At 40.1% G+C, this 22218-nt stretch overlaps 1 protein-coding gene across 1 annotated transcript in view; it reads left to right on the top strand.

Annotated features, from left to right (window-relative positions):
* Nucleotides 1–683: 683 nt before the first annotated feature.
* Nucleotides 684–22218, top strand: part of SLC27A2 (solute carrier family 27 member 2) — a 53233-nt gene continuing 31698 nt past the window's right edge. The window contains exons 1-2 of the mRNA XM_081227186.1: nt 684–1342; nt 18841–19050. Coding sequence (XP_081083312.1) covers nt 865–1342; nt 18841–19050 — 688 coding nt within the window. The 5' untranslated portion in view covers nt 684–864. The remainder of the gene's footprint in view (nt 1343–18840; nt 19051–22218) is intronic.

The raw sequence follows: 22218 nt of genomic DNA, 5'->3' as shown, positions 1-22218 counted from the left end.
GCGCTACCTCAAGCTTAATCTGGGCTAGCTGGGCCGAAGGGACGTCTCGGATTGGAGCGTCCCATCCTCACTCACTGCCCAGGGGCTGGGATGAGCGGGAGGCGGCAATCGCAGGCGCTTTTGTTCACCCCTGAATTCTTTGTCACAAGAGCCCGCCTGGCAATTAGCTTGGGGGTTGGGCGGGGTCCGGCGGGGTGCGGGGTGTCGGAAAGCAAACGTGAGAAACAGAGAGTAGGCGGAATGCCCCCAGGACCAGGAAGGAGAGATGGAATTCTGATTTGGCAGTGGCACCTGGTGCCCGCTACTAATAAACCATAGGACTGTCTCCTACTTAGAAGGTTCTCTACTGATAATAATCTGTCGTCTCTATAAGGCACTCTATTCGGGCAGCAATAAATAACACTAGCCCTGCGCCTGCAGTATCTCCTCTAATCTTCTCAACGTCTTCTAAGGTGTCTTACGGTCACCATTTTGATAAGATCACAGCACGGGGGAGTCCAGCCTTGCCCCCAGACCTCCAGACTCGGGCGGAGAGGCGGCCGACGCCCCAGTGAGCCGCGGAGCCGCCTTCCCCGCCTTGGGAGGACCGCAGGGGCGGGCCTGGCACGCAGGTGGCTGCACCCCGACGAGGGGGCGGGCTCAGCCGGCCGGTCGCGTCCCGAAACCCGGGCAGTCCAGACACCGCTCCACCTGCCCGAGAGCACGCAACGGCGCCGGCAGCCCAGGCACTCCACCGTCGCCCCCACCTCGCCGAGCGCCCCTGCGCCGCCAGCCAGTCGTCCGCCCGGAGCCCGCCCCGCCGCCGCGCTGCACGCCCGAAGCGCGCCCTCTGCCCTCGAGGGACCAGGGGCCCCGGCCGCCGTCATGCTGCCCATCATCTACGCGGTCCTGGCGGGGTTGCTGCTACTGCCGCTGCTGGTGAAACTCTGCTCCCCCTACTTCTTCCAGGACGTGAGCTACTTCCTGTGGTTGGCCAGGATGGCCCAGCAGGCGCGCAGCTATGGGCAGCGCCGGCCGGTGCGCACCATCCTCCACGCCTTTCTGGAGAGAGCACACGAGAGCCCGCACAAGCCGTTCCTGCTCTTCCGCGACCAGACGCTCACCTACGTGCAGGTGGACCGACGCAGCAACCAAGTGGCGAGGGCGCTGCGCGACCGCCTCGGCCTCCGGCAGGGAGACTGCGTAGCCATATTCCTGGGCAACGAACCGGCCTACATATGGCTGTGGCTGGGGCTGGCCAAGCTGGGCTGTCCCATGGCGTGCCTCAACTATAACATCCGCGGCAAGTCCCTGCTGCACTGCTTCCAGTGCTGCGGGGCGAAGGTGCTCCTGGCCTCGCCAGGTGAGCCTGGGGACCGCCGCGCCCTGGCACCGGGCTCCTCCGCGCCTTGACGAGCCCGCTGCAGCGTGGCGGCGTAGGGGTTAGGAGAGGGTGGGGTTCGGCTCGGAACTGGAGGTGTAGAGGGAGGGGATGGCAGCCCTTCCTGAAAACGCCAATTAATGACCATTAGAACCTTCTGTCGTGGAAGCTGACTGTGCCAGACCCTTTGTTAAGCACTACACATAACAGTGTTGCTGTGTATGCTCACACGGGTAGGGTTGACTTTATAGTTGAGGCCGCTCAGGCCAGAGAGGTGGTGCCTTATGCCCCAGATCACAGAATTGAGAGGAGGAGGTTAACCAGATCTATCTACCTCCAGAATCCATGCTCTTAACCAGTGCTGACAACATCTGCGATGAAATGCAGAGGGTCATGAGTGTGAATTCCGGAGGATCCAGAGAGACTGTTCTCACCTCTGCTGCTTGATTGGCTGTGTGATCATGGGAAAGTCACTTTCCCTCCCTGTATCTTGGTTTCCTCCTCTCTAATGGTCTTCAAGGCTGCTTCCAACTCTCAAATGCTGTTAGCCTCCCTGGATTCTCACGGCAGAAAGAAGGTGACCCCACCTACTCCCCAGGGAGAAGACTTTGGTTGCCTGCTGCGGGCTCTGGTGAGCCCCCATTACATCTATAGCAACAGTGACCTTTGGTTCTGTAGTTACCTACTGCCACATTTCAACCAGACCCGAAATGATAACTTCATGCCCCAGTGGTCACCAGTTCAGGAAGAAACCAAGAACCTGTTACCCACAGGACTTCTGGGTTTCCCTTCCCAGAAATCTTGTCCCTGCACTTGAATAAGGACCAGGGGGTTGCTTCTCACTCTGTCAGTAAGAGGAGGCCTAACCAGGTGCAGGCTAAAAGCCACGGAGGAATAGGGAGCCAGGAAGCCTCACCTTTCTGGAATGTCTTTCTGTGCCAAGCCCTATGCCACATGCTTTTATGACCCTGAGAACTAACATATCATTACCCCCTGCCATACAACTGAGGAAACTTAAAATTCCGACCTAAGTCTGTCCAGTTTCAAAGCCCATGACTTTCCCTACGTTACGCTACCTTCCTCTACATGAATGGAAAGTGTTAGAGCTGGAAGAGACTAAGCATCCATCTGCTCTCCCCCTTCATTTCATAGCTGAGGAAACTGAAGCAAGCTAAGGAGTTCGCCTAGTATCACACAAAGATGAGATGTCTATTCACTTGTGGGAAACCAGGAAGCTTACACACCTGTTTCATAGGGCATAAAATAAACAATCCAAAAAAAATGAAGGCTTTGTATAAAAGTTTAAAAGCAGGGGGATAATTTTAAAGGTAGCCACATTATTTGAAGGGGATGGCTTTTCCTAGAAAATTCCCAACCATTTCTAGTTGCCTGGGAAAAGAGACAACTTCACTATTTAGTAACTGGAAGACTCTTAAACCTATTACTTTACCAGTTGATTCAGAGGAAAGTTATTAGCACAGTGATCTGTGTACCACTTCAGGAGGAATTTAAATACTTTTTACCTGCATAGTATCCCAGGCCCCCTGTGAGGGAGGTCAAAGACTGGGAGTTTTATTGACAAAGAAGCTTGGATTTAAATGACTATAATAGAGTTTGGTTCTGTAATCCAACCAGAAACACAGCCAGATATCTCCTTTCCCTCCCAGGTAACAGTCTTCTGTCACTGAGTATTATGCTTTGGTCAGCGTACATGGGAAGTATAACAAAACTCTGACGTCCAGATCAAATTTGAACAGACTTTCCAGTGGACCTACAGCACTCTCTACAGTAAACTGACCTTTGAGAGAGGCCACACATTTGAAAAACATTCTATTTTTCCAAATCACTGAGAGACCATTACACAGCATGCAGAATTACACTCTGATCTGAAACGGTTCCTGCAAAGGGGGTAACAGAGTCCAAAGTTGCACGCTTGTTAATAAATGTGCCCATGCGTAAATGTGCTGAATGGACTGATTCTTAGAATTCTTTAAAGTTGAAAAGAATCTTAGAGATATTCTAATGTTATAATCCTCCAACTCTTAACGAGTGTGTTATACTGCAATAAAAAGTTTAGAAGAGTCACTTTAATGAGCGTAAGGATCACCTGGGAAGCTTTTTTTTTTTTTCAACAAAGAAAAATAAATTTATTCAATAAATGATATTGATGGAAAAAAAGGAGTCATGTAGTAACAAACCAAAAATATTGCTTCTGTCATAATTATCAAAACAACCTATAAGTGGTTCCAAATTTTAAATATAAAATAAATCGTAAAAGCACTAGAAAAAATTTAGGTTATAATTTTTATAGATGGTTTGAGAGACTCATTGCTAAGTATGAAAAATATTAAAATCAGAAATAACATGGTAATAATTGATAAATTGGACTAAATAGAAATGTTAAAATACGTAGCTAAAACAACAAATACATACATATACAAATAAACACACATATAAAATATAGCTAACAAATCAGGAAAACTTGCAGTGTATACGTGAAAAAACAAGCTTTATCACTAAGACAAATATAAATATTATTATTTTAGTAAATATGGCAAGATACAAAAGAAGAAATACAAGTGGGGAATAAATACATTAAAAAGTAAAAGACACCAGTTGTAATTAAAAAAAATTTTTTTTTGCATATAAGAGTGACAGAGATTAAAAAGGATGCCAAATCTCCAGGTAGGGAAGAGTGTGCAAAAGAGGGCACTTACTGTTGGCAAATTTTAAAACCTGTATCTCTTTGACGAACCAATTTTATTCATATGGCTTTATCCTAAGGAGCTAGACTAATGTTCCCAGCATTATCCTGGTCACTGATTTTTTTTTTCTTAGAAAATAGGGTGCATGATAAAGTTGGGCCAAAGTCACTCTGCCCCTTTCCCGTGACATTTGCATTTCCGAAATCAGTGACAAGTAATATGAGATTAAAATGCACTGGGATCAAGGCTCTTTCTTTTTTATTTATTTATTTATTTATTTTTATTAGTTTCTGCTTTATAACAAAGTGAATCAGTCATACATATACATCTGTTCCCACATCCCTTCCCTCATGCATCTCCCTCCCTCCCACCCTCCCCATCCCACCCCTCCAGGCGGTCACAAAGCACCGAGCTGATCTCCCTGTTCTCTGCGTGCGGACTCTCAACCACTGCGCCACCAGGGAGGCCCCGGAAGCTTATTTAAAAATCAAAAAAAAAAAAAAAAAAAAAGATTCCTGAGCCTCATCCCCAAAAACACTGATTCAGCAGGACTGTAGTGGGGCCCAGGAAAGTGTATTTTTATAGCAAGCCCCATGCCACCCCTAGATGATTTTGAAGCAAATCATCTAAGGACTAGGCTTTGAGAAACAATCAGTCTAGTTCCCACTTGTTTAATAGTTGAATGAACAAAGGCCAAGAGGGGTGGTATCAATTCCCTAGGGTCAGAGAGAGCTGGGGACAGAACCCAATTTTCTTCTCACTTCTAGGACACTTTTTATATTCTGTTACACCATCTGAACATGGTACAGAAAGATGAAAAGATTTAGAAATGTTGGAGGGGTGACAGTTCAACAGGGTTTGATTCTTTACTTCGAATTTCAGCCTCAGGGCTCACGGGCTAGTAAGAGCTCTTGAGTTTCAGCTATCTGTCAAATTCTGGAGTGTAGGTAAAGGACCGGCACAGTGGTATTTATCATGAAGATTGATCCACTTGTCATGAATTTGGGGGACTCTTCACAAAGTTTAACAGGGCTCAACCTTATCAGGCATTTCAGTACCCAATTTCTCGTCAGAACTTACTATACTTAGAGAAAGCCAAAGACTCACAAACACTTCCCTGAATCAAACAGAACCACCCATCTCCCAGAGAATATAATTTTCTCTCTGTGGTACATTTCAGGATCCTTCTCCATAGAAGGGTATGATGTATGTAATCACATGGAAAAATTGCCTTCAGCTATTGAAACCCACATAATGTTGTAGTTGATAGAAACCAATTTGTTGGGCCAGTAGTTTTTCAAGCAACTTCCCAAACATAGAATATGGGTAAAACAGCAAGCCATATTTAATTTCATACAACATAGGATGTTTTGTAAAAGAAAAAATTTTTAACACCCAAAAGGGCCCCCAAAATAGTAAGTTTGCTTTGTTTCCATTTATGCTAGCATTAAGATTGTCGCTAAGCTAGCTCTTCTACTGGAAGAATAACTCATTCATCAGCTCACTGGCCAGGTCTGCATTGCACGGCTCAACATAATCATGCACAGCTCCCCCAGTGCTGGCACTACTCTTGTACAAGGCTTTAGTAACAAAGATACTATGTCTTTCAAGACTGAGATCCAGAGAGGTTATAAAATATTCCAGATTATCTTTGACCTGGTTTTGCAGGGTTGTGAAAAATAAAATTGGACCTCCTTTAAACAATGTGATAAGATAAAATGCTTCCAATAGCTTTCAAAAGTGTTGCATCATTGAAAGTTCCAAAACAGGAGAACATTCTAAAACTAGTGTCAGGACCAAGGAGAACTCTCATCAAACAAACTTTTGAGGTTAGATGGAGAAAAGCAGATGGCACAACAATTTTGATATCACATCAAGAAATATTTAGAGAGTCCCCACAAGGTACAAGCTAGTTGCCATGGTGGGATGGGGAGAGAAGCTGAATTAGTTCAAGAATCTTACAGTTCAGTAGAAGAACTAAGCCACATATACACAAATGATTGTGATGCCCAGGAGAATGTGATAAGTATGCTGGGAGAGCTACCGAGTGCTGTGGAGGAAAAAGAGCAGAGGGTGAAGGCTTCTTGGGGACACTGACAACAGAGCTGGGCAAGTGTACTTATAGAGGGGGAATTCTAGGCAAGAGGAGCCCAGAGGCAGTTTTCATCAGATCCCCAACACCAGTGAGATGCTTCATGAAAGAGTTTTACTATGTAAGGACAACTGCAGGCTGGACTTAAATAATAGTCATTTTTAAGCTGTTTACTGAAGAGACTCTACTGTAGAGAAAATAGGGACTCAGAGAACCCAAGGAATGGCCAACAGCAGTGGCCTCACTTCCATGCAATGAGATAATTTTCTAGTGCAAACTTATTCAAGGATCAGGGCATAGAGATATCCTGTCTCCATTCCTCTTTCTGGGCTGCCCAAGGAGTAACTTAGATGTGTTGCTTCAATGCACTTTGTCTCAACGGCTTACAGTTTTCTCATATACCTTTGAATAATGCCCTAGTAAGTAAATGTTTGTGGCATTAATGAGTTCCATCATTTTGGTTGGCTGTAGCAGGCTTTCTTCTCCAAAGTCTAATAACTATTGGGATGGGCATGACGGCATGAAAAATGATGTTAAAAAAATAAAATATATCCCAATCTGAGAAAATCCATTTAGACCCAATCTCCCCTAGGCCCAGCCTCTCCTTACCACGGACTTGTTTTACCTCCCAGTTTACTTCTGGCAGAGGGCTACAAGAGAGAGGTGCTCTCTCCGGGACTCATTGCCAGAGAGGGAGCTGGTGATGAGCACAGGATGGGCTGGGGAGAGTCTGTGTCTAGGATGGTAGAGGACAGAAACCCAGACATCAAATGAGGAGTATATTCAAGAGCTAGGATCCCAGCCAGGTAACCTAAACTCTGAAGAGAGAGCTAGCTTAAGGATGTTCTCTAAAATGTTTCTTCTTGCCCTGCTCATAACTAAAGGTGGCAAGGGGGATGGTTGTACATCTCCATTCAAAAACAAAGGAGCACATTGCTGGCATATTTGGGAATGCTTATCAGTTTATTTTCTTGTTTAGAAACAAGAAAGGAGTGCAGAGGTAAAAACAAAATTAACTCTAAATCAGCTGTTTATGTTATTGAATCCGAAGAAGGATAGTGTTTGAATTACTCTGCATAAGGAGTGTCATCGGCCAGTGTTTGAAAAAGACCCTCCCACAGCCTCTGAGAAATAGGGAAGTACACAACTAGTAGACAGGTGACTTGGTTGCTTATGGATATCAAATGATTATAATTATGTAAGGCCTGGAATGACCTGGTAACCTCATGACGAGCCGTTACACTTGATTCCAGGGCTATTTAGAACACAAGACACTTTAACTGAGAGAAGTGAAAAATAATATTAAGAAATTATATAATTATATAAATATGAGATGAGTATGTATCTCCCTGTTAAAAATCTGCTTACTCCTAGTGGGACTTAACCTTGATTGAACATCTTTCTGACCTCAGGGTGATTTGTGTTGTGGGGAAGGGGAGGGTACGCCATGCCTCTATTTGAAGGGTGTTCTAGCACATCTTGTTGAGGTAAAGACTAGACACTAGGTTATTTTAATTACTATAATTCCAAACTGCCAGGGATAGAAATGCAAAATCACAGTTACAAATGGTATTTTTAAAACTATTTTCAGTCTCTAAGAGCTGTGTTAGAACCAGTTTGTTTCAGTTGCCTTTCTGAGTGAAGAAAAGATAAGTCTTCAGTTCTGATTTGTTCATCCACCAACCATTTCACATCATCCTGAAATTCTGATCAAAACCCATTTCCTTTCATTGCCTTCTTTTCAGATCTTACTTTATTAGTAAACATTCCTGGCGTGTTTTATTTAACTAACTTGGTCAGTTACCCATTCAGTGAGGCAATCTAATAGCAGAGCAAGCTGCTAGATTGAATGCTTTTCCTATTAAAAAGCAGCAGGTTTAGCCAGTAGCATCTTGCCACTTTGATGATGAAGACTGATTCAGCTCACCACCTGCCCTCTCCCTCTGCTTTCTAGGAATGGGCCTGTGTACTCAGAAATTTCTCTTCTTCCCCTTCTTAAAAAAAAAAGGTTATGGGTGAGGGAGGAAAATTCCTAGGCTACCCTGATTTTTTTTCTTTTCTTTTTAACAAAATGAATTTTAAGGGGAGCAGTGATTTCATAATCAGTGATTTTCCATCATCCAAAGGTATACTGCTTTCTCTGATATTCTATTTCCATCCATAATTTCAGCCTAGACTAATGAAGAAGTGACAGATCCACTCTGCACCCTTTAGGCAACTTTCCATAAAGCTTAAAGTTATGCTCTTCATCAAAAAATGAATGAGGGATTATCCATATTACTATGTAAAGGCAGATCCACATGCTTTAGCCAGCACTGAGCATGTCAAGTAGACAGTGTCTTACGAAAAATCAAGGCACTTTACCAAAACTTGAACTTGAATGTCTAGTACAAGGAGATGGGACTCCTAGAAGCCTGGTATAATTCTTTTCATTTTGTGTATAACCTTCCATACATAGACTCACTGAGCTTCTGTCCTCGCTTGTAAAAACAGGGTTACCATCATCTATAACACAGGGTCGTTGTGAAAATTATGCGAGGTGATGTATGTAAAGCTACTATACAAATTATTCTCCACAAATGAAATTTGTAAATCTTTTATCACTAAGAATGAAAGTTGTGGTGGATGCTGTGATATGCTGCCCAAATCCCCACTCCAGGACTGAGGTACTCATTCCTCAGCTGCTGAAAGCATTGGTAGCTGGCAGCTGGCAGCTAAGAGCCTTTCCAGGGCTTGCCCTTGGTTGAAGAAAGCTGCTTTGCCCAAGGTCAATCAATACCACCCCTAATCTGTATCCAATGACTGGCTGGTGGGAAGGCACGGAGGTAGAATCCACTTCATTTCATTTGGGACAACATGAAGGGCCATCCTGGGCCCAGAGTCCCTGTAGGATCAATTGAGGGAGGCCACTGTGTGACTGCATCACAGTGCAATCTCTCCCTCTATCCAATCTACTTCCCGTGCAACCCCACAGGTGTCATTCCCGAGAGCACTCCTACACACAAATCTCAGAGTCCCAGGGAGCTCAACCTGCAACAAGTAGATTTATTTGATCTTACATGTCCCTGTTGATTGCCAATTTTATCTTAAGTAAGCAGACTTTACAGTAAGAATTACAAAAAAAAAATACACGTGTGAAGCAGAAAACATGGGGCCCAATCATGTTTAGAAAAGACACTAAATATCAAATACAAAGTTAATGAGTTGCATTCACATCCAGAATTTCCCTTCAAATTTCAGTTTATATGTGTGTGTATAGATATGTTTATATAAATATTAGCATCTTTAGTTTAAGGGAAGAAAGGCTGCTACCATAGGACATATGAGGTATGCCCTGACACGGCTGGCGAGCCACTGGAACCTCAAGACAATGTCCAAATGCAAATTCTGCACCAACAGCCCAGAGGCCATGTAGGGAAATTGTGTTGGGCAGGGGCAATGTCCTTTCCTTCACATAAGCTGACCTCTATGAAAGGTCAGGGCTCACAAACCAAAAGCCTGCAGAAAGCCAGGTAGGAACATGAGGGAAGTAGAGGATACAATTTGCCAAATTGCTTGAACTGTGATCAAGCATGATACCTGCTTAATTACATCTCCTTTTACTTTTATTATTACTATTATTAATTTTTGATATATCACTAATGCCCGAGTAAATTTTCTTTTAAAAAGTTACAGAAAAAATTAAAGTCCCTTTTGACCTATAATTTTTCTCTCATCAAGAGTGTTACCAAATCCAGTCTATTCTACCTCCCAAACATCTTTAAAATGCATGTACTTCTCTCTACCCTCTGCTGTTACATTAATGCAAACAAGCTTGCTCTACCAAATGGTCTCCCTGCCTCTGGTCTTGCCCCCTCCAACCCACTTACCTGACCTAAGCCAGGAACCTGGTCCCAACCTACATCCCAGTTTCTTCTCCCAACTTTCTTTCCCTCCCATTCTACACTCCAGTCAGCTTTATCCTCTTTTAGCTACTTTGGCACCATGCTGTTTGCATCTGGGTCTTTGCATAAGCCGTCCCCTCAGCTACAAACAGGCTCAGTCGATCTCAGTGGATCTTCATCTTGCCAACTCCTGCTCACCCTTCAGGTCTCAGTTTAGATAACACTTCCTCTGGGTTGTCTTTGTGCCCCTCCCCTATGCTTCCAAAACACCACCTCCCTCCCCTCCTGTGACACCTATGACACCTTATTTTAATGGATTATTTCTTTGTCTGTTTCTTCCCCCACTAGACCTGGGCTCTATGAAAACAGGGACAGTATCTGGTTTACTCACTGCTGTATCCAGTGCTTAGAACCAGGCACATAGGGAACAGTCTTTAAATAGATGTTGAATAAATGTTGGGAAAGAGAGAGGAAAGGAGTGAGAAATAATCCAGGTAACTTATGAACACACTATTTAACTCAGTAGCCTCAGTCTCAGGTGAAGGGAGAGAGGGAGAAAGATTTCTTAATTCTTTAAGTAGCAGTAGAAGTTTTGTTTTGTTTTTAATTTGCTTTTGTAGTCCCTTATTTATATGCAAGGCATACCTCTATCACAAAAATGATTTAATTTTGCATTTTATTTTATTAGAGGTTAATCAACTCACAGTATTGCAATATCTAAATCCTTAAAAATCAACAGCTTTAGCTTATTCCACTGTTTCTTCCACATTGACTAATACAATAGTTTGTGTCTTTCAACTGTAAACATTTATTGGGAACTTATCTAGTGGTGGAGGGGTTGCCAAGATGATTATGTTATAATCCCTTAACCTCAAATGTTTCACTGTCAAGTAGAGGAGAAAAAGAACTGAAGCATGTCACACTACATACTAAACACATGTGATAGAAGTATATGCAAGCTCCTGTGGGAGGGCCATAGAGCTAAGTACAATGAGGCTGAGTCTTGAAGGGTGAGCAGGAGTTTTCACAGTGACTGGGGACCAGAGGGCATTCCGGGCAGATGAAATCACCTGGACAAAGATAGTAAGATGTGAGAATTATGGGTACACTCACTTCACATAGATCAGTGTAGTTAGAGGAAAGGGGACAAGAGGTAGATAGAAGGAGATGACATCAGAAAAGTTGGGGAGGGGGCCACAGACTGTGAAGGACCTCAGGACCTCACACACTGCATAGAGAGTGGCTTCTGTCACAAAGAAAGCCATTGAAGGATTTTAAACAGGGCAGGAACAAGAAGTTGGGGAGCGGTGTCACTGATATTGGAAGTCGGGAGAGGTTAGAGGCAAGGAGATCAGTCAGGAGGCTACTGCAATTATCAGTCTAGGAAATAATGAGGGTCTGAACCAAGGCATTGGCAAGGGACATTAGCACTCCAGTTACTGTTTTTACAACAGTAATATTTTTGATGATCTTCTCAAAATACTGAAGAACTACAGAGCAGTCAAAATACAAGAGGAGAGAAGAGCAACAAAAGGGAGAAGCTGATCTGATGGAGGGTGAAAATAAATTGACGCAGGGACTTCCCTGGTGGCACAGTGGTTAAGAATCCTCCTGCCACTCTCTCCACCATGTGAGGACACAGCAAAAAGATGGTTATCTGTACACCAGGAAGAAAGCTCTCACCAGAACCTGACCCTTGTGGTACCCTGATTTTGGACTACCAGCTTCCAGAACTTCTGAACTATAAAAGAAGGTAGGTGGACACTCCTGCAGCCTGTGGAACAAAAACCACATTCACAGAAAGATAGACAAGATGAAAAGGCAGAGGGCTATGTACCAGATGAAGCAACAAGATAAAACCCCAGAAAAACAACTAAATAAAGTGGAGATAGGCAACCTTCCAGAAAAAGAATTCAGAATAATGATAGTGAAGATGATCCGGGACCTCGGAGAAAGAATGGTGCAAAGATTGAGAAGATGCAAGAAATGTTTAACAAAGACCTAGAAGAATTAAAGAACAAACAAACAGAGATGAACAATGCAATAACTGAAATGAAAACTACACGAGAAGGAATCAATAGCAGAATAACTGAGGCAGTAGAATGGATAAGTGACCTGGAAGACAGAATGGTGGAATTCACTGCTGCAGAACAGAATAAAGAAAAATGAATGAAAAGAAATGAAGACAGCCTAAGAGACCTCTGGGACAACATTAAACGCAACAACATTCCCATTATAGGGGTCCCAGAAGGAGAAAGGACCAGAGAAAATATTTGCAGAGATTTTAGTTGAAAACTTCCCTAACATGGGAAAGGAAATAGCCACCCAAGTGCAGGAAGCGCACTGAGTCCCATAGAGGACAAACCCAAGGAGAAACACATCAAGACACACAGTAATCAAATTGGCAAAAATTAAAGACAAAGAAAAATCATTGAAAGCAGCAAGGAAAAAATGACAAATAACATACAAATGAACTCCCATAAGGTTAACAGCTGATTTCTCAGCAGAAACTCTACAAGCCAGAAGGGAATGGCATGATATCCTTAAAGTGATGAAAGGGAAGAACCTACAACCAAGATTACTCTACCCAGCAAGGATCTCATTCAGATTTGATGGAGAAATCAAAAGCTTTATAGACAAGCAAAAGTGAAGAGAATTCAGCACCACCAAACCAGCTCTACAACAAATGATAAAGGAACTTCTATAAGTGGAAAACACAAGGGAAGAAAAGGACCTACAAAAACAAACCCAAAACAATTAAGAAAATGATCATAGGAACATACATATCAATAATTACCTTAAACATGAATGGATTAAATGCTCCAATCAAAAGACACAGGCTTGCTGAATGGATACAAAAACAAGACCCATATATATGCTGTCTACAGGAGAACCACTTAAGACCTAGGCACACATACAGACTGAAAGTGAGGGGATGGAAAAAGATATTCCATGAAAAAGGAAATCAAAAGAAAGCTGGAGCAGCAATATTCATATCAGGTAAAATAGACTTGAAAATAAATAATGTTGCAAGGGACAAGGAAGGACACTACATTATGATCAAGGGATCAATCCAAGAAGAAGATATAACAATTATAAATATATATGCACCCAACATAGGAGCACCTCAATACATAAGGCAACTGCTAACAGCTGTAAAAGAGGAAATGGACAGTAACAGAATAATAGTGGGGGACTTTAACACCTCACTTACACCAATGGACAGATCATCCAAAAGGAAAATAAATAAGGAAACAGAAGCTTTAAATAACACAATAGACCAGATAGATTTAATTGATATTTATAGGACATTCCATCCAAAAACAGCAGATTACACTTCCTTCTCAAGTGCACACAGAACATTCTCCAAGATAGATCATAGATCACATCTTGGGTCACAAATCAAGCCTCAGTAAATTTAAGAAAACTGAAATCATATCAAGCATCTTTTCTAACCACAACGCTATGAGATTAGAAATGAATTACAGGGGAAAAAAATGTAAAAAACATAATCCATGGAGGCTAAACACTACATTACTAAATAATCAAGAGATCACTGAAGAAATCAAAGAGGAAATCAAAAAATACCTAGCGACAAATAACAATGAAAACACGACAATCCTAAACCTATGGGATACAGCAAAAGCAGTTCTAAGAGGGAAGTATATAGGTATTCAAGCCTACCTCAAGAAACAAGAAAAAATCTCAAATAAACAGTTTAACCTTACACCTAAAGGAACTAGAGAAAGAAGAACAAACAAAACCCAGAGTTAGCAGAAGGAAACAAATCATAAAGATGAGAGCAGAAATAAATGAAATAGAAACAAAGAAAACAATAGCAAAGATCAATAAAACTAAAAGCTGCTTCTCTGAGAAGATAAACAAAATTGATAAACCATTAGCCAGACTCATCAAGAAAAAGAGGGAGAGGACTCAAATCAATAAAATTACAAATGAAAAAGGAGAAGTTACAACAGACACCACAGAAATACAAAGCATCCTAAGACACTACTACAAGCAACTCTATGCCAATAAAATGGATGACCTGGAAGAAACAGACAAATTCTTACAAAGGTAAAACCTTCCAAGACTGAACCAGGAAGAAATAGAAAATATGAACAGACAAATAACAAGTAAGGAAATTGAAACTGTGATTAAAAATCTTCCAACAAACAAAAGTCCAGGACTACATGGCTTCACAGGTGAATTCTATCAAACATTTAGAGAAGAGCTAACACCCATCCTTCTCAAACTCTTCCAAGATATTGCACAGGAAGGAACACTCCCAAACTCATTCTATGAGGCCATCATCACCCTGATACCAAAACCAAACAAAGATACTATAAAAAAGAAAATTATTGGCCAGTATCACTCATGAATATAGATGCAAAAATCCTCAACAAAATACTAGCAAACAGAATCCAACAACACATTAAAAGTATCATAAACCATGATCAAGTGGGTTTTATCCCAGGGATGCAAGGATTCTTCAATATACTCAAATCAGTCAATGTGATACAACATACTAACAAATTGAAGAATAAAAACCATATGATCATCTCAATTGATGCAGAAAAAGATTTTGACAAAATTCAACACCCATTTATCATAAAAACTCTCCAGAAAGTGGGCATAGAGGGAACCTACCTCAACATAATAAAGGCCATCTACAACAAACTCACAGCAAACATCATTCTCAATGGTGAAAAACTGAAAGCATTTCCTCTAAGATCAGGAATGAGACAAGGATGTCCACTCTCACCACTATTATTCAAGATAGTTTTGGAAGTCCTAGCCATGGGAATCAGAGAAGAAAAAGAAATAAAATGAATACAAATTGGAAAAGAAGAAGTAAAACTGTCACTGTTTGCAGATGACATGATACTAAACATAGAGAATCTTAAAGATGCCACCAGAAAACTACTAGAGCTAATCAATGAATTTGGTAAAACTGCAGGATACAAAATTAATGCACAGAAATCTCTGGCATTCCTATACACTAATGATGAAAAATCTGAAAGAGAAATTAAGAAAACACTTCCATTTACCATTGCAACAAAAAGAATAAAATACCTAGGAATAAACCTACCTAGGGAAACAAAAGACCTGTATGCAGAAAACTATAAGACACTGATGAAAGAAATTAAATATGACACCAACAGATGGAGAGATATACCATGTTCTTGGATTGGAAGAACCAGTATTGTGAAAATGACTATACTACCTAAAGCAACCTACAGATTCAATGCAAGCCCTATCAAATTACCAATGGCATTTTTTACGGAACTAGAACAAAAAATCTTAAAGTTTGTATGGAGACACAAAAGACCCCAAATAGCCAAAGCAGTCTTGAGGGAAAAAAAAACGGAGCTGGAGGAATCAGACTCCCTGACTTCAGACTATACTACAAAGCTACAGTAATCAAGACAATATGGTACTGGCACAAAAACAGAAATATAGATCAATGGAACAAGATAGAAAGCCCAGAGGTAAACCCACGCACCTATGGTCAACTAATCTATGACAAAGGAGGCAAGGGTATACAGTGGAGAAAAGACAGTCTCTTCAATAACTGGTGCTGGGAGAACTGGACAGCTCCATGTAAAAGAATGAAATTAGAACACTCCCTAACACCATACACAAAAATAAACTCAAAATGGATTAGAGACCTAAATGTAAGACCAGACACTATAAAACTCTTAGAGGAAAACATAGGAAGAACACTCTTTGACATAAATCACGGAAAGATCTTTTCTGATCCACCTCCTAGAGTAATGGAAATAAAAACAAAAATAAACAAATGGGACCTAATGAAACTTCAAAGCTTTTGCACAGCAAAGGAAACCATAAACAAGACGAAAACACAACCCTCAGAATGGGAGAAAATATTTGCAAACTAATCAACGGACAAAGGATTAATCTCCAAAATATATAAACAGCTCATGCAGCTCAATATTAAAAAACAAACAACCCAATCCATAAATGGGCAGAGACGTAAATACACATTTCTCCAAAGAAGACATACAGATGGCCAAGAAGCACATGAAAAGCCGTTCAACATCACTAATTATTAGCGAAATGCAAATCAAAACCACAAAGAGGTATCACCTCACACTGGTTAGAATGGGCATCATCAGAAAATCTACAAACAACAAATGCTGGAGAGGGTGTGGAGAAAAGGGAACCCTCTTGCACTGTTGGTGGGAATGTAAACTGATACAGCCACTATGGAGAACAGTATGGAGGTTCCTTAAAATACTAAAAATAGAATTACCATATGATCCAGCAATCCCACTACTGGGCATACACCCAGAGAAAACCATAATTCAAAAAGACACATGCACCCCATGTTCATTGCAGCACTATTTACAATAGCCAGGTCATGGAAACAACCTAAATGCCCATTGACAGATGAATGGATAAAGAAGTTGTGGTACATATATACAATGGAATATTACTCAGCCATAAAAAGGAACGAAATTGGGTCATTTGTTGAGATGTGGATGGATCTAGAGACTGTCATACAGAGTGAAGTAAGTCAGAAAGAGAAAAACAAATATTGTATATTAATGCATATATGTGGAACCTAGAAAAATGGTACAGATGAACTGGTTTGCAGGGCAGAAATTGAGACACAGACATAGAGAATAAAAGTAGGGACACCAAGCGGGGACAGCAACGGGGGGATGGGGGTGGTGGTGTGATGAATTGGGCAATTGGGATTGACATGTATACACTGTTGTGTATAAAATGGATGACTAATAAGAACCTGCTGTATAAAAAAATAAATAAAATAAAATTCAAAAAAAAAAAAAAGAATCTGCCTACCAATGAAGGGGACTTGGGTTCAAGCACTGGTCCGGGAAGATCCCACATGCCGTGGAGCAACTAAGCCCTGTGTGCCACAACTACTGAGCCTGCGCTCTAGAGCCCGTGAGCCACAACTACTGAGTCCATGTGCCACAACTACTGAAGCCCATGCACCTAGTGCCTGAGCTCCACAACAAGAGAAGCTACCACAGTGAGAAGCCCGTGCACCACAATGAAGAGTAACCCCTGGTCTCTGCAACTAGAGGAAGGAAGCCGGCGCACAGCAACAAAGACCCAATGCAGCCAAAGATAATTTAAAAAAATAAATAAAAAACAAATAAATAAATAAATTTATTTATTTATTTATTTTTAAAAAAAGAAAGAACTGAGACAAATAGTACATTAAGGAATGATGGCCAATAGAAATTCCAGGAGAAAACTATTCAAGAAGGGAAAGATGATTACTGTGTGTTACTTGGCTCTTCAGTCATATTTACAAATAATTTCATTGTCATAATCTTGTCAGTCCTGATGATTGGTTCTAGAGCTTCTAGAGCCAACACACAGCCAAAGCTAGGAAGACAGAATTGTAGTCTCAGAATAGATGTAAATACCATTAACCCAGACAATAAAGTGAAGATAATAACTGTTGGGGGTGGACAAGGGGGATGGGGATCATAAATGATAAGTCAAGAGGGAGCAGGAAAAGCACATAATTTGGTGATGGAGAAGTGATTGCTGGAAGAAACAGCTAAAAAAACCTGAAAGCCATTGCCTCTAGGCAGCAGCTTTATTTGTGAGATAAGGGCCTGTTGATTTTCATTATAAACTCTTTTGTACTATTTGATTTATATTTGTCAGGGGTATGATTGTTTTGGTTAAAAAGTTTTAAAACTTTTTAAATGCATTTATCGAGATGATATCTCATGTCTTGATGGAGACATCATACATAAACATGTGAAAAACAAAGCATATAAGATGAATCAGGTTTAGCCTCCCTAAGGTAATTCCCTGGGATATTGAGTCACCTTCCTATTAAGAATAAGCATATTGACTTCAGTTATCACCATTCAAGACAAATAAGCTTAAAGACCATCTCATCTTATGGTTTAGCAGCACAAAAATCCAAGTAGCAAATCTGACATGTGGTTTGCATATTACATGAATGTCTTTTAAATTTTTTGACCTTGACCCACTGTAAAAACTACATTTTTGTGTGACTCAGCACACACACACTCACATGGCTGAAATAAAACTTAAAAAAAAATACTTACCTCTTCCTGTGTGTGATATGCTCTGAAAATTTCTATTTCATTCTATTTTATTTTTTAGAATAATGGTCACTTTAAATGATTTTAACAATCCACTGCTGTATTATGATCCATAGTTTGAAAAACATGCTAATCAGTCCATTTTTTCTTAGGCCAGAGAATGTGCTTGTGAGATTTGGAGCTTATGTCTCAGATCAGCTGAACCTTCCTAGTAGAACTACTTGTTGCTGATATGTAAAAAATTGTGTTATATAAAGTTAGCTTCTATCATCTTTGTTAGTAGCATGGCTCCCCTCTTTTCATTTCTCTTTTTCCTTAAATTTTTCTTTTTTTTATCACTGGTCCTTTGGGGCACATATTAGGAATAACTATATATATATATATATATCTCAGATATGCATAAAAGTCATACACTTACATAATCTTGGTTTTTACCCATATGTTCATTTGTTTGCACTTGTCATGTAAAGTACAGACTTCAGCCAACCATCTGCTGCTTATGAAACCATTAAAACCCAACCTCCCCTCAAATATTGGGATCTTGGGATATTTTCAAATTTGGTAAATTCCATGTTAAAAATGCATAACTCTAAGCATCACTATATCTACACATTTTAGCAAAGTTTAGGGAAAACAAAATCACTGCAAAATTTATTGCACTAATAGACTTGAATGAACTAATTTAATTTGTTTGGATTTTTTGTCTCATTAAATTAAGAACTACAAGCAGCTGTTGAAGAGGTGCTGCCAAGCCTGAAAAAAGATGATGTGGCCGTCTATTACGTGAGCAGAAGTTCTAACACCAATGGGGTCGACTCTTTCTTAGACAAAGTGGATGAAATGTCAACTGAACCTATCCCAGAGTCCTGGAGGTCGGAAGTGACCTTTTCCACTCCTGCCTTATACATTTATACTTCTGGAACCACAGGTAAAAATAAAGAGAGGATTCTCCAAGAAATGGACCTATCCTGAAAGTGTTAAATGTTGGGTTAGATTTTCAAATGCTCTCTTTCTTCGGCAAAACTTATCAGATAACTAATACTTCAGGGGATTTAGCTCTTTGCCTGTGGGAACTGATCTTGTTTCATAGCATATGAAACCATTTGGGTTTCTCTAAGCTATGCATATCTCCCCCTAATTGGTGTACAGAACAGATAAAGAGGTTAACCAAGAACTACAAAAATAGTTATGATGATGGATAAGATTTGGCACTGAATAGCTTGTTGGAATTTTTTTAATGATTGCTGCATTTTGATTATATTATATCCAGAGTCCATATATAATGTATAACCGATTATAAATGGACCACCAAAGAAGACTGCAGAACAATAATGGGGTTATATTTATATAAATATTTTGACCACTATCTTTCCATGCAACACTGACTTGAAGCTGTTTGGTGCTGTGGGTGTAGGATGGCTCTTAGCTGAGGGCCTAAAATAGTGTATTTCATCAAATCTAGGATGCTTTACACCTTCAGTGTAAGCTGCACCATTATTTTGTAAGCCACTAAGAGAAAACACTGCCAATTATCAGTGTTACTGGAACCCTGCTACATGGAATAGGCAATATTAAAGGTAGGATGTACTAGGTGCTCTTTTAGGAGCTTTACGGCATTTGTTCATACAATTCTCCCACCACTCTTAAGGTGGGTACTACTCTTATTCCTGTTTTACAGATTCATAAACCGATGCTTAGAGAGGTTAAGAACTTTCCAGGATCAGAAGTAGAAGTGTCATGATTCACCTTGGTAGGCTGACTCCACAGCTCATGCAACTGACCACTCTGCCAGAACACCTCCTACTTCATCCATTTAACAGCTATTTGGTGTCTGCCTATTCTAGGCCAGGGGAAATGTTACCAAAACATAATCAAATGAAGCCTGAGTGATATATTTAAGAGGGGGGCAGGAAGCTAGTGCCAGCATGCTAATTATTAATATTGGGAAATTGACTATGTGAATCATTTATCTCTTTTGGTTAAAATTTTAACTTAAGCAGGTAATACAAACATGCATTCTCCTTGTAAAATTCCGTTAAGACCGTACAGAAAACCTGAATGAACTTTTTGGCCAACCAATAGATAAGGGTTGCTTTGAGCCTCATGAGGAGGGGTGGCTGGGGATGACCTATTAAAGCTGATTCGCAGAGCATAATGTCTGTCACTGTTTTGTCAAAAGTTATATATCACCATGCCAACAGAATGGTAGGATGACACCGTTAACCAAATGCCTCCACTACATCCAGACACTACCTTAATATATGGAAATTTTACCCTCATTTTTAATAGAATGGTAAAACTAAACTGAAAACTTTGGTTTGGGAAATAATTGAGATAAAACAAGCCCTTTTAGTTAGTGACTGGGTGTTCTAGTCTTAATACTCTATAGGTAAGTATATTCACAATTGCAGGTTTTGACATCACAATTGAACTGAATTCACAATTCACAATTGCAGGTTTTGACATCAAATATAAAACCCATTTTAGGGGAAAAAGAGAATAAGCAGTCTTTAATTTAATCCTATAATTCAGAATTTAGATTTAATTGGAATATAATTGGGTTGATGTTTATGTTACTTTTCTTCTTCTCTCTGAATAAAATATGTTAATTTACTCTTCTAAACATTAATTAAAAGAATTCATTTAAGCAATCAGAGAACAAAATGTTTTCCTTGTTCCTCAAAGGCAGTCAGTAGCACAAAATTATATAATCGTTACCAGATGTTCTTATTTCTTCATTAAAAATTTTAATTAGGAAAGTTTCTGAAAGTACTTCAAACCAGCAAAGGATGTGCATTTCTTTTTTTTTTTCTTTTTTTTTAATATAATTCAGAGATTTTACTATCTGGACAATTTTTTCCAAGGTGAATACAATTGAGTTATTGATGCTTTCTTCTGTTTCAACAAAGACCATGAATTGTGAATTGTGTTTATGATGATGGTAGTTTGCCATCCATACTGCTTTGCCTTATAACAAATTACTTTTATTCAGGCAATATCCAGCTAAGGTACCATCAAATATTGAAGCATCTGAATCTACAGAGAATTGCCTTCCTCTTCCCAAAGCCAGTTTACCCACTCAGGTCTTAAACTCTAGCCCCAGCCCCTTGGTAATGACTTCATGCCCTTCCCAACTGAACTGACTCCCATGGGAAACAATACAAGCATACTCTTTCAATTGAGTCTTACAAAAAACTTACATAAATTATAGTTAAGAAAATGCAAATGTACTTAGTGTAATAAAACTACACTGAGATATGATTTTTCACCTTTTAGACTGGCAAAAATCCCAACATTTGAAAGGCTACCTTGGAAGGGCTATGAGGAAACAGGTGCACTCATGTATTACTGATGGGAGAGTAAATGGGGACAGCCCTTATAACAGGCAATGTGGCAGTGTCTATCAAAATTACAAAGACATATCTTTTGACCTAGCAGTCTCACACCAGCAAATTTATCCTACATATGGAGTATCATTCATAGTGCACAGTGCCATGTGGACCAGGTTACTCACTGCAGCATCATTTGAAATTGCAAAATAATATGAATAAATTATAACACACAAACAAAGGACTTGATGCAGCTGAGAGAGAGAATAAATGAATGAAAAAATAGGGGAAAGTTCTACATACAAATATGGACAGAACTCCAAAATACATTAAGTGGAGCAGGGACAAGTGCAGAAAAGTGTGCTTTTTTTAAAATGGGGGAAAGGGCAAGAACATATGAGCAAATGAGCCTATATTTGTATAAAGAAACTCTAGAACAGTACATAAGAAATTCATAAAAGTGGTTATGAAGGAAGGAGATAGGATGGATAGGCTATTTACTCTTTCTGAATCTCAGCTTTCTCATCTGCAAATTAGAGAATATAATTCTACTTATTAATTATGAGAATTAAATGAAATTTAGAAAATACAGTTGACACTTGAACAATGTGCAGGTTAGGGGTACTGACCCTCCACACAGTTGAAGATATGCGTATAACTTATAGAAGTCCCTCCATATAGGTTCCTAGGTATCTGCAATTTTTCATTCATGGATTCAATCAATCATGGATGTATTTACTATTGAAAAAAATCCTCATATAAGTGGC

The sequence above is a fragment of the Mesoplodon bidens genome (assembly GCF_964165515.1).
Source record: "Mesoplodon bidens genome assembly, chromosome: 3".
NCBI classification, from domain to species: Eukaryota; Metazoa; Chordata; class Mammalia; order Artiodactyla; family Ziphiidae; genus Mesoplodon; species Mesoplodon bidens.
Note: the sequence above shows the minus strand (reverse complement) of the source record. Positions and strands in the feature narration are given on the sequence as shown.